Raw genomic sequence first — 14,627 nt, 5'->3', positions numbered from 1 at the left:
TGCAGTCATTTTTTTTTTTTTTTTTTTTTTGATGAAAAGGAATACTGTTTAAATATTTTTATAATTTATAGTTGTTAAAACAATGAATACACACTGTGTGAAAATTGTTCATGAATGCTGATATCATGTAACGGGAATTATTATCTTGTTCTCTATGAAGATTCATTATTTTTAACATTTATAACAATACTGAAGTTAATAATTATAAAAGCATACCATAATATTAGTATGGTACAATCAACTATATATTCACATAGATATACATAAAAATCATTGTGCAAATGGTGTCATTAATAAATGTTTCACTACATGGAATTTACCAGTGCTTTATATTGCATAATGAAAAACAACTCTTAAAACCTTAATCATTTAAATACCATTTTAGATAGTGAAAAGTTATCTTTCCTTGATAACTTAAGAGATGAATTTAATTTTTGAGAATTCATGAGGACATGAATTATGACGCTTCAGGCCTGCATATTTCATGAAGCGTGTTAGCGCTTTATGAAAAATAGGCAGGCATGAAGCGTTGCAGTTCATGTACCCATAGACCTGAAGCAAATGCTTTAGGTCTATGATGTACCTCACGAATTCTCAAAAAATTAAATTCATACCTTATATTTACATTATTTTTCTGATGACTTACCACATATTTTTGTCATTCAACGATCATTTTTGGAAAAACAAGTTTGCATTATTTTTTGCCTTCAATCACAACACAATGGAAATTTTCTTACTCATCTCATTATAGTTCATGAGAACGTAAACTTTTTCTAACTTGCAATTTCTAAATTTATCTACATTTGATCTTATCACAGACATATATTATTCTATACACATGATTTTACCTATATCATATTCTCATTTATTTGGTTAATTTGGACAACATTGTCCAAAAATGAATAATTTTGGTCAGGTAGTTAATGAAATACATTTATTTAAAAAAATTCTAGGACAACCCTCGTATGCATGAAATATTCTCAGTAACAATTTTCTGTTTCATAATTGAAATCTGCTAATTTGAAAACATTAAAACAATATGTTACAAGTTTTTTTTTCCTTAATATTTTTTGATATGCATGACAGGGACTTAAGAAAAATGCCTGAATAATAGATTCACGAGGAGTTATTGTCCTTAGTAACTTTTTTTAAAGATCAAATAATTGATTTAATATAGAAAATATTCAATTTTTTAATTCTTGTACTAAACAATATTTGTTACTACACCTATTGAAAAGCATTCTTCCAAAAAATATATTTCTATGAGGTATGAATCTAAATTAATAACAGTTTTTGCAAAAACCTATGACCTCACAGGAGGGTGAAAATACCTCAAGTTTCCCCAGTATCAAATTACGATGTAAAAGTGAAGATGACGGCTATTAGTCTCATAAATACAGTAGACAAAACGAATAGTGAACAGGGCATAAACATGGACCACTGGATACACAAGAAGTAGGATCAGGTGCCTAGAAGGAGAAAGCATCCTCTGTCGACCTGTCATACTTGACCCCTATGTATTGATCAGGTGGACGGAGTACTCCATAGTGAAATTTAGTGCAAAGGCAATGACCTAACAAAGTGTATGAAGCATGTCAGACAAAATACAATCAAACGAATATTTTATTTACAAACAAGGTCATTGTAATGACCGTAGAATTTGCGAAAAGTTGATTTTAAACGGGGTAGTAGAAATCCTTGTAACATCATTTTATTTTTCAGATGCCTGTCTCAATTTAAAAATTGATTGCACTTACATGTAGAGCATGCTCTTGTTCAGTTCAATTGGGAGACAGAAACACTTTATGTAGGTGAAAGCGGAAAATTACTACGTCAATAAGTAATGTTCATGATGGAAAAGTTAAAGTCATCCTGTTGATATACAATGTAGTTATTAGTTGGCCGTTATCGCATACAGTCAGTAAAATATCCAAATATGAATCAGATGTGGCAGCAGACTCTATGGTGTCTTTTATTACGAGTCCACTTAGATATATGGAGTCGACATATGAATGAAAGTAACTATTGTTAATTGTTAAAACGTCATTGAATATATCTAAATGTTAAGTTAAAGGCAACAGTTTTCTTGTTCTCATGTAGAAGTTTTTGAATAATTTCTGTTTCATAGAAATAAAAAAAAACGTGTCGGCTAATAAAGGATTCCAATTAATATCCATCGGAATTCAAACAGATTGTTGGAAGACATAGTACCAAACTAGTTAACGTTATTGTCAATGAGGAACTCGAGCATCCTTTCAATATCAACTTCAGAGTAACTGCTTGGCCATAATTTTTGAACAGTTAGTGCTAGGGCTTACATGCTTCACCTGTGTATTTATTATGACAAGTCCTTTCCCCTGGTATGAAAATTTTTGACCTTGACCTAAAAGTTTGACGCACTTTTTGAAAACTTTAACCTTGGCCTTTACTTTTAAACAGTTAGTGCTAGAGCTTTCATATTTCACAGGTGTATTCCTTGTGACAAGACCATCCTTTGGATACCAACAATTTTGACTTTTTGATCTAGACCTTGGAGTTTGACCTACTTTAAAAAAAAAACATTAATCTTTATCATAACTTTTGAAGAATTGGTGCTAGGGCTTTTATATTTCACATGTTTATTTCCTATGACAAGGCTTCCCCATGGGTACCATTAATTTTGACCCTTTGACCTTGACCTAGCACTTTGACCCACCTTAAAAACGTTAACCTTGGGCATAACTTTTGAATGGCTGGTGCTTGGGCTTTCATATTCATTGACCCAAGTCCATTCTTTAGGTAACAACACGTTTGATCTTTTGATCTTGACCTTGGAGTTTGACATGCATTTAAGAAACTTTAACATTCGGCATAAACTGCCATACGGGGGCATCAGTGTTTCGCAAACACATCTTATTACTATAGTAAATCAAAGTAATTTTACTAAGAATTTGAGAATGTAATATTTTACTTTTTACAAGTCTTTCATTACATTTTTTTTTAAAAATTGAACGTAAATATCACTTTCATATGAGAAATAATTTCTAAAATTTCCATCATTGATGTGTAATTGAAGAGATATAAAGGCCTTATATCTCTAATTCTCTTAAGTTTCACAGTAAGTTAAAGTATCGAAGTATTTACTGAAGTTAACTTCAGCTTTAATGTTAACTCTAGTAAACTACAGTTAACTTAAGTTATATTCTGTTATTTTTATAATGTGATTGACTATTGCAATTGATTATTCCTTTCATCCGATAACTATGTACAGAGTGTCGATGACGGAATTGACCGATCAACAGGGATATTTACCTCTCCTTAGTCTCTGATTTCATCTCTGTTTTTCTAGGGGTTTGTGATTTCGTTCTGCTCTCGTTTCGTACTATATACAGGATTTATGAGATTGATAACTTTTATTTATTATTTTTCATTAATTCACCTTTTCAACCTAGAAATTTTTTTTCTCAAAAAGGATTATGCAAAAAAAAAAAAAAAAAAAAAAAATCAATGTCACAATGTCTTCAAGTGTAAATTTGTTTTTCAAATTTCGTTTTCGTTATTCAATGCTAGATACGTTAAAGAAATTAAAAGTAATAATTATTCCTTTAAAATTCTTTTAATAAACGAAGAGCTAGGTTCACTTCATCTATTAAGGTAGGTCGCGGGTTTGCTTTTGTCATCAATTTCGGTACACAATTTCGACGATTCGAGCGGTTGTTTTGTGCACATTTGATTATGACGTCAGTTACGTCACAAAGGTGACGTTGCATTGCTTCCCGTTTATTTCTCATGTTATTGTCGGTTATTTTATTGTCGTAAATGTATGAACCTACAGTATTATAAATTTGAATTTTGCTCTGATTATATGTGTAATGTATAAGAACAAAATAATAAAACATAACAAATGCAATGCAAAATGCAAGGAATAATTTAAATTGAAAATGATACTAAACTACTAAAGGTCAATCAAAACGAGTCAGTGTTGAATTAAAGATATGGCATGCAAAATGAAAGTTACCGTAAATTGCTAAGCCGAAAAATTGAAGGGCTGTATGTATGCACGTAATTTGCAACAAAGGGAAGGTGCGTAATGCACCATGTTTGCTCATCACAGCCGAAAAAAAAAACAAATTTGTTATTTTTAGGATAAAATCAATCCTCAACACTAAAAACGGATGAAATTTAATTACATGCATTTTCCTCTTTTTTAAAAAAATATTTTGTATTTGAATCTGATAAAGTCGTTCTCTATATGCAGGCTAGCAAGGAATTGATTTATCATAGCGAAATGCATTAAACGTGTTAAAATAAATTTATACAAACACTCGGCATATCGGACCTTTATAACACTCTAAACAGATATTAATATACTACAGGTATTACGAAATGCAAGTATCAAGTACAAGTTTTTCTATGACAAAATTAAGCTGTCTGTGTATAAGCTGAATGCAAGAATTTTACATTTTGCCGATGAAAAATTGATAAAGAAAAAAAAACAAGAAAGAACAAATGTTTGAGAGTTCGGACTATATACTGAATTGCGATTGATATAAAAAGAACATTGCCGGTACCCCCTCCCCCCCCCCCCAGCAGTGGTTTTTTTTTTCCTTAACCGATTTCGAATAAAGTGATAAAATTCACGTGTTATACTAGAAATCTTAATAATAAACTTGAACATCCTAACATTACTTGTATTAATTTATTATCAATCGCAGTGTTATCGCTGCGTATTAATTCTAACACTGTCTAATGCACGAAGAATGTTTATATCAATATACCGTTCATTTAAGAAATAAACAACAATGTTAAAAAGTTCTCTGGGAAATGAACTTGGTTGGTCACGTGATCAAATCCTGTGAAGCCCGAAGGGCTTCTCAGAAGATTTGATCACGTACCAACCAAGTTCATTTCCCAGTGAACTTTTTAACATTGTTGTTTATTACTTTTATTTACATTTGAGACGAATATTCTGAGTAGAACTGCATTTATTACACAAACGGCCCGCCGTATTGCTATGTTGTGACGCGCAATGACCTAGAAGCTGTTTGTTCTTCAGAGTTCGCCTCGCTCCAACATTTGAATATTTACATGGATGTTAAGCCGTCCAGTTCAGGAAATAACTGTTCGTAATGAAAAAACAATGATCGCTACTGAGAATAATCTTACTATTATTGTACTAGTTCTTTATATATGAAGTCAAAAGCGGTGCTATATCGTCTTCAGTTTACATACCTTCAAAGGAATTTCGGGTTAAAAAGGTAAGCGTGATTTTAGGCTAATTAGAAACATTCTTCACACCAAAGAAAGATCTAACAATCATTTGTTGAACGAAAAAAAAATATATGTTTCAATAATTTTATCTTTTTCATCGCTTTGACGGTTCAGAAGTTCCGAAACCAGTGTCACTGTGACAGAAATATGTAGACAAGATATCGTCTCGCTGTGTGATTCGGTCACGCCATGACCTCTGACCCCCTAATAAGTTCATACAGAATTGAACATATTTTCTCTTCTATAGGTTCATCTAAGAAAAATATTTGCAAATGTAAATAATCTGACTTCGTGGGCAGAATATAAATTTCATAATACTAGAGAAGAAAAGTACAGTGAAGCTGTTCTTCCTAACACGTTTCCGCAATAAGTGAAATGCTGAATAAAACTACAGTGTGCATCTATGTCACCTTTTAGATCTTGTATATTCCAAATATAAAGATACTTAAATGTAAACGCGATTACGTTCAATATATGACGTTTTAGCCGTAAATAACGCCATAAACGCAATATTTTGGCAATATAAAAGCAAACTTTAAAATTATTTAGCAAAAAAAAAACTAGCTAGAAGACATATTGATATTTTTTCCTCAATAGTTTTAATTTAACCTCATCTTGATATTTTGAAATTTCTGAGTAATTCTTCTATGTATTTAAAAGGTTATCTGACCTTTTCTAAAGAAACTCTTTCGGTAAAATTGTTTTAAAAACGTCATTTTCCTATATATTTCTATAGTAAAGCGTAAAAATAGTTCCGAAAACTATACCGCGTTTACAGTAATATAGCATTAAAACCACGTAGGCAAATTTAATAAAAAATTCTGATAATATGCCGAAAATTCTAAGGAACATTATATCAAATTTTCAGGGCATGTTTTCTCGTAAGACTTTTTATGCAGTAAACCCGCGACCTACCTTAAATGGGCCTGCCCATATATAATAATTAACTGTCCAAGTCCCAGTGTCCCATTTCAAAAAGTAATATAATGTAGAGACTTAGTGCTTTTCATTTCCTATACAAAATATTTCCTCTAAGTGTTCAGATATTAAAAAAGAAGTTTTTGAAATCGCAATGGTCTTGAATTTTGAAGAAAATGGGTGAATTTGAGTACCTCCAGCAAACAATTCAAATATGAGCCAACACGTCGATCAAAAACAAAACAAAACAAAACAAAAAACATGGATTTTAATCTTCTGAAACAGTTCTTTCATTATATAAATAAACATTTTGGATCAGAGGCTGGGGTCTATGCAAAATATTGAAAAACAGCTTTAATTTTTGGCAATTTTTAAATACATTTTCAGGATTTGAGGATAATGACGCAATTTATGACGTCATAATACATAGACTAGAGAGCAAATTATGTCATTTTCAATATATTTAGATATATGTAGATATGCAGACACCAGGGGTTCAAGTGAAATTTAATGTATTTTCAACTAGAACTGAGCAGTTTCGATTTTTGCAGAAATTCACAGGGCCAAAAAGCCCTTAATGAACCTTGTTCTGTGCAACGTAGCTAAATTCATCTTATTTAGGCTTTTCTTTCTATATTTTGCAATATAACTAACTTCATTTTTTATAAAGTTATAGAAATACCCCATATAAAACAATCCTAGTTTTACAATTTCATATGTTTTGAATGTCCGATTTGAACTTAACTGAATAATTAATACTCTTAGGTTATAAGCAACACTGACTTCTTGCTTTCGCTCTTTTTTCATGAGTACAAGCTTAGAAATAATACTGATTTGAGATTGTGCTTAAAGGAGTCAAATCAGAGTAGGTATTCCCCTTCCTTACCATTTAATGTATTGGAAAGACCAACTTCCCAATTAAACAACCAATCAAAAACCAATTGGATTTCATCTTTTATATATCTAACAGATATCTAATTTTAGAATGTGAACCCATTTGTTGGATTTAACCTTGACTAATGATAAAAGACTTTGATCCTAGCCTGAAAGGACGATCGATATTTATATATAGGTCAATTAAAGTACTGACTAATTAATTTAATTATTAAAGTCAGACAATAATTCTACTGATAAACAATCTAATATTCGCACATGTATGCATTCATTCTGACAAAATTTCCAGTACTGTATTGAGAACTCTAAAAATACAAGTCTCTATTTCTTTTTTACTAAAAGTCCCTCTGAATCCATATATTTGCCAGTAGTCAAAACGAGCATAATCAAACTGTCTTTCTCAGTCTGGCTAATCATTAAGAGAGAGAGAGCACAGGTACATGTACCTGCTTTAAAGGAAACAACCACCGCTTAATTCAAATTTACCTAGCCTGTAAAAAAAAAACTGTCAATTTTTCAATCAATTGCAAGCGAATATAACACTGGGATTGGATGCTAGAAATAAATTGACATTAAGTTATTAGCCCCTGTATATACGTTGTTTACTATGTTTGGGGCATGTAGCGACCGTCAAATTAACTTTCGGGGTTCTAATGCTTACTTAATGTACCAGTGTGATAAAGAAGCAGTATTGATATGGAAAATTTTAGCTTATAGAATAAGTATATATATATATATATATATATATATATATATATATATATATATATATATATATATATATATATATATATATATATATATATATATATATATATAATTTGTCGAAGAACCCTGTGTAGAAACAGATAAGGGTAAAGACATCTTACAGGAGAAAACCTACACAAGAGGCTAGTTTTATCAGCGAAGTCTCACTTTTTTTTTTACCTGTGGTGCATTTTGATTCTTTTTTTAGACAATGAAAGTTTATCATATACCAAAATCAACCGAACTGAAACTAAACTGAAAACCCTAACTAGCTTAAATTTAAAGCTATTTACTTGTTCGTTTACATTATAAAAGCACCTGAGTCTCACATATTTCATTGCTTATCCAAACAACTTTAACAATTCCCTTTTGCTCAGAATATCATAAACAATATAAATATTTAAGTATTTCCTCGAATTTCGCTTAAATATTGGTTTTGCTCTTTTAAAAGGGATCTGCACATTATTTTGAATTCCATAAAACTGCCTCATGATTATATTTTAATTTCTTAAGAAACCTTAGTCAAGGCACAAGAGTCCATTACGGGCTACGCTAGAAGAAGAACACATCTCTATAAATGTAAAGGTGTTCAATTAAGGGCTACGCTAGATGAAGAACACATCTCTATAAATATGAAGGTGTTCAATTAAGGGCTACGCTAGATGAAGAACACATCTCTATAAATATGAAGGTGTTCAATAAAGGGCTACGCTAGATGAAGAACACATCTCAATAATTATGAAGGTGTTCAATTAAGGGCTAAGCTAGATGAAGAACACATCTCTATGAATATGAAGGTGTTCAATTAAGGGCTAAGCTAGATGAAGAACACATCTCTATAAATATGAAGGTGTTCAATAAAGGGCTACGCTAGATGAAGAACACATCTCTATAATTATGAAGGTGTTCAATTAAGGGCTACGCTAGATGAAGAACACATCTCTATAAATATGAAGGTGTTCAATTAAGGGCTACGCTAGATGAAGAACACATCTCTGAATAAGAAGGTGTTCAATTAAGGGCTAAGCTAGATGAAGAACACATCTCTATAATTATGAAGGTGTTCAATTATTGGCTATACTAGAAGAATAAGACATTACTATAAATATGAAGGCCCATTTATTCTTGTATGCAGAAAGAAAAAACTGAGTTATTTTAGCCTTTTGATCTTTATTTCATAATTCATGAATAATTATTCAGATGAGATTTTGTTTGATTGAGTCAATTGCAAGAAGCATTTTTTTACAACCACATTCCCATTCTATAACTCTTTATGTAACGAACAGTTCCCCTCTCCTTTTAAGCAACAAGTAAAAAAGTCTTTGATCTATTACAATCTAAAAACCATTATTATCTTTAAAAAGGGAAAAACCCAATGTTCATTGGTTTTACCTTGACTTGTAATATTAGATTTTGAGTTGAGCACAATAGCCAGACTGATATATATCGGTCATTTAAAATAGTAATTTTTTTAATTAAAAAAGCACGACCTAGTTATAGGCTGATAACCAATCTAATAAACACGCATGTTGTCATTCATTTCCAAAAGGGTCCACTCATGTGACAATATTGTTTATGAATATATAAATAAAATGTTCCTTTAGAAAAATGAACAAATTCATTTTGCTCCCTACCCAGCCACGTAAATATTCATTCTTTAAAATATGAGAAGTATTTGAAAATAAGGAAAGATGGAAGCATATTTAATTATGTTCATTTTATTTCGCTGTGTTGAGACAGTTCAGACTGACATTGTTCAGGCGGACTTTCGGGATTGGACCTCAAAGTTTGGTCCACAGAAACCAAATATTATGTGTCCAAATTCATGCACCAAGGAAGAGTTTGAGTTCTGTTGTGCTTGTAAAAGCAAACCAATTTGGGAGATATTTTCTAATGTATCATATAAACCATTATATATGGAATATTTGAATCCCATTGGTCATAGTAAAATTGTTACGAACGAAACGTTAACCGAATTCAAATGGATAATTCATCGGAACGGACGAATGACTAAATTACCAAATAATATTTGTAATTTTAGTGATATTTTGGTGACTATGGACTTACAGAGAAACAGGCTTTCAAACATTGAAGGAGTTAATTGCCTAAAGGCATTGGATTCTTTAGATGTAAGTTATAATGACATACAGTTCATTACAAATTCTACCTTCCAAAATATGCAAAACCTACGGGTACTCAGAATGGCTCATACTGGCATCAAATCACTTGAACCTTATATATTTGAACTACAAAATACGGAACTTTTTGTGATAGATTTATCGCACAACCACATTGACAATTTACACATTTCTAATATTTTCCCCGAGAGAAGACTGTTTTGCAACATTTCATTCGATGAATCCAACCTCACATTTACAGATGTTCCCGAATTCAAATTATCTGACAAGAAAAGTTATGGAGTTGGAGATATTATTTTCGGAACATGTAAAACAAATAAACATCCTGTTTCTGTCATTTTTAAGGAACCTTCAGAAATTAAAAAAGCTTATACATATAATCACACTGGGACTCTCTGGTTCTCAAAATTAACCATGCCTTGTGATTGCCACTTAGGGGAGCTCCTTCTGTCAGACAAGGAAATGTTCGAGAAATTCTATTTCATTCCGAATAAAACACAGTACGAGTGTCTTTCTCCAGAAAATATGAAAGGTATCGATGTACTTAAAATATTCAATAACATTTCAGTATTTGACGAATTTATATGTCATATTACAAAATTCTGTCCGGAGAATTGCTCCTGTATTGAACAACCAAGTCGAATGCGAATGATTGTAGACTGTTCCAACATGAATTTAACGAGAATTCCACACATAATTCCTCAGACCAGTTATGATATCGAATTGAATTGCAGCAACAATAAAATAACGAAACTCACTTCTCCGAATACTCTCAAACACCATTCATATTTATCAAACATTACTCTTTTGGACTTGTCGAAAAATGCGGTTGGAACAATCGAAGATGAATTTCTGAAAAAGTTGAATAATAGTCGCCTAAAATCTCTTCTTTTGCTGGATCATAAACTCCAGAAACTTCCAAGGGAATTCATAAAAATTGATGCAGATAAAGTTTGGTTTGGCAATAACAGTGTACCATGTGAATGCAAGGATACGTGGATAGCCAGTTGGAGATCACCTGTGCAAAATAAATCTTCAAATCCATTATTTTGCACCAATTCAGACGGACTACGACAAGCAGCAGAAGACGCTTTTTCAGATTGTGATGAAGATGATTTTGACAGTATTATTTTCAGTCTTTTCCTCGTACCCTTTGTCGTCTTAGTGGCCGCTGCAGCAGCTATCTATTTAAGGTTTGACTTCGTGCTTCTAAAAAATCACCTTGTGGATCATAAGGAAAACACGTACGATCATGATGTCTTTATTTTGTTCGATGACTCAAATTCGGAAGTGAATAAATTTGCAATTGATGTCTACGTATATCTTGACCAACAAGGGTATCATTGCTTCTTTCCTCCCGTTCATGAGGAAGTGGGCGTTGTCCGCTATGTTTATCAAAACGAAATATTAAAGAAAAGCAGAAGTATTCTCATAATTCTATCTAATCCTTTACAAAATGACCACAACATTGATATTCTAAATTATGGAATGAACCACGCATGGAAACTTATATCCGAAAATCAAATCGAAAACATGCTTGTTGTTCTGTTTGATGGAAATATAAGAGAGGAAAAACGGCGATTTCCATACATTAAAGCCCTGAAAAGGTTTAGAAGAGTTTTAAATGTAAGTAGTAGAAAATACAATATAAAAACAAAGATCGGAGAAAATTTACCGCTACCGAAAGTGCGAATAGCTACCTCCTTCTCAGACTTATCTAGAGAATGTGAACGATAAATTTGTATAGAGCTGGGTTCTATGGATAACAGAGGCTTATATGACTAGAATATAACTACATTCAATTAAATATTTGTAATAAATAATGAATAATAATTTACCTTACATAACTAAATTTGATAATCAAGACTTTTTCAAACTTGATTATTAAAGTTGAACTTCGTTGTGTCGAACACCGATATATCGAATACTAAGGACAATTCGAAGTGAAATGGTAGTGGCATTCACTTGTTTGTTATGTTTTCTTTTACCCCGATTATCTCGAATCATCTTGGTTCCATTGCGTTCGAGATAACGAGGCTTGACTGCATATAATAAAATATATTGTTTAGCCAAGTAAAATAAATTTGATGATACATTTCAAATTTAATGGTAATTTTTTTTTAACCAAAATTCAATTTTTTTTTTTACTAAAATAAATGCCTCTCTCAGAAAAGAAGTGATATTTATTTAGTTAAGCAACTTTATATTTATCTAAGTCATATAATTTGATGAAAAGTGGGAAAATGTAACTTCAAAAGTCAAAAAAAAAAAATTGAAAAGTTTGATGAATATTTGAAGTTTTGTAATTGTTAAGTTTCCGGAAACATTTTCAGGAGGCAATTTTCTTCTGTTTACTACTGTAATTGTCTAATTAAGCTTCTATTGAAAGAATTATTGAAAACATTACAATGTATTTTTTCCTGTATTGAAGATAAGAAAATTAGTTTGTGGTATATATCTTTGAGTAAAATATTAATTTTCCGTGAAAGGTATTTTTATCAAACTCTATCAGCGCTTGTGTCGGAAGAAAGGAAAAGAATTTTATTTTTAAACTCTGTTTTAATTCTGTGTGGTTTTTTTTCTAATTTTGTATGATAAAGAGAATTTAGTTTGCCTAATATTTTCATTTTTACTGTTACATTTATAAGAATACGTGAATTGTGAACATGTCTTGGGAGAAAAAAGGCTTGAAGGTAGATTTTCTTTAATGAAGTATAATGAACAATTTTATGCTATATCTTATCGTTTTTTGTAAAAATTTAAATTATTAAAGGGTTTCAAATATAAATATGTAGTTATATCATAATTTCCTTCATATTTATTTCCTACTTAGATATGTATCCGTCCCTTTTCAAGGATTTTATTTTTCAAGGAAATTGTTTTAATTTTACTTCGCATTCTTGCTGAAGGGATTTTAGGTTAAAAGAGGAATGTCATTTTAGGATCACAAAGTTAGAAGTCAGGATAAATGTCAACTACAGTGTTTTATATGTCAATATACGAATATAATGGTATGATTGTGTGTTTTTAACGTCTTATTTGAAAATTTTTGACTCATAAAGAGACATCAGCTTATACCGATGAAGGACAAAAATTAGATCTATACTCGGTACTCAAGGCCATTGAGCGCTGAGGGTTCCCTATCGTGCCAACGCCTACTTTGACAATTATCCTCGGTTTATACGCTCTTATCAGGAAGACCCATGACTTTCACTACCTATGTTTTCATCTTACGTTTTACGCGCCATGGCGATCAAGAATCGAACCCAGGCCTTACGAACGCCCTACCACTAGGCTACAGTGACCTACATAATGTAATGAAACAGTTGTGATTCGAATAGAGAAAACATACTGGTTTTAGGGTTTAAGGGTAAATTTCGAAAACAAATAGCTGATTGCTGTTAACAAATCCTTTCAAACCCTATCAAGAGATCAACCACAGTGAATTCTTTTCATATCAATGTGCTAAAATTTCAAACCTTTCGTTCATTTTATGGATCCAATGGTAAAAATAGGCTTAAATCTGTGATTAAATTTTGAAGCCCTTAAAGAGATCTTCTTTTAAGAATAGGTGGGGGGGGGGGCATTCATATGAAGAAGAATTTATTCAGAAACTCCTACACGAGAAGAAGATACTTGCTATGGCCTTCAACTCGACATCTAGATGTATCGACGACGTATTTTCAATAAACAAGTTACTTCCATTCATATGTCAACTCGATATATCCTTGAAATAAAAGATACCACAGAGTATGACGCATTTGTTTCATATTTGGATATGTTATTAGAAAAATACTTTAATGGTAACCTAACAATAAAGCTTTATGATGAAATTGATAACTTCAATTTTTCAATCGTCAACTAATTCCCTTACTTATGTAGCAATATCTTATGAAGCAATATACCTTTATCACCTGTATATGGGGATTATATCTCCCATTTGATTTGATTCACAAGAGCATGCTCAACGTATAGCAATTTCTATAGGGAGGCAAGCTGTTGCCAAACAAGTTGATAAAACAAGCATATCAACAGTTTAAAGTTATCACTTCGCAGTTCTGTGATCAATACAATGAAATTGTCAGCAAGTACAATCTATAATTTAGTCGAATGCCCCTTGACTTTTTTCAAACTTAATGTAAGGCCATTATTAACACACTGGATTTTTCCGTTTGCTCAATCATGACAATGAGCACACGACGGCTGTAACTGGTCGACAGGGGATCCTCACTTCTCCAAGGCACCTTATTATACCTCTGACTTTTTAGAGGTCTGTGTTTGCTCTGCTCCCGATCTGTATTGTTTGAATGGACTATGAGCATGATTACTGTTCATTATCTTCATATTACATATTACATGTAAAGTTTAAGTGAAGGAATAATAAATACATTCATCTCATTAACTTAACCGAAATATTAATAGTGAATATAGTTCAAAAATCTAGGATCAAGATTATGTATCAAAACCCAGTATCTCATCACGGGGAAGGTATGATGATTTATTGGAACACTGCCCTGCTATCAAACCTGTAGTAGTATATATGTGGTACATAAATTTCAAAAAAGAATTTCGACATTAAGTTAACCCCTTGGTATCAAACCAAATACAGAAGTCATTTTGATTACTTTAGGATTTAATTACAGATGGTTGAAAATTGATCAATCAATGGACATGTATGTA

The 14,627-nt window shown here is 31.6% G+C and overlaps 1 protein-coding gene across 1 annotated transcript; it reads left to right on the top strand.

Moving 5' to 3' along the window:
• Positions 1 to 9,500: 9,500 nt before the first annotated feature.
• LOC133185740 (protein toll-like) lies at positions 9,501 to 11,684 on the top strand. The gene has a single exon (XM_061321040.1). It carries the CDS (start codon positions 9,501 to 9,503, stop codon positions 11,682 to 11,684), a length of 2,184 nt encoding a protein of 727 aa, XP_061177024.1.
• Positions 11,685 to 14,627: the final 2,943 nt, after the last annotated feature.

The sequence above is a fragment of the Saccostrea echinata genome, unplaced genomic scaffold (assembly GCF_033153115.1).
Source record: "Saccostrea echinata isolate AGI-Se365-2 ecotype Australia unplaced genomic scaffold, CSIRO_AGI_Sech_v1 ptg000012l, whole genome shotgun sequence".
In the NCBI taxonomy this organism is placed as follows: Eukaryota; Metazoa; Mollusca; class Bivalvia; order Ostreida; family Ostreidae; genus Saccostrea; species Saccostrea echinata.
This window is presented reverse-complemented; position numbering and strand designations above follow the sequence as displayed.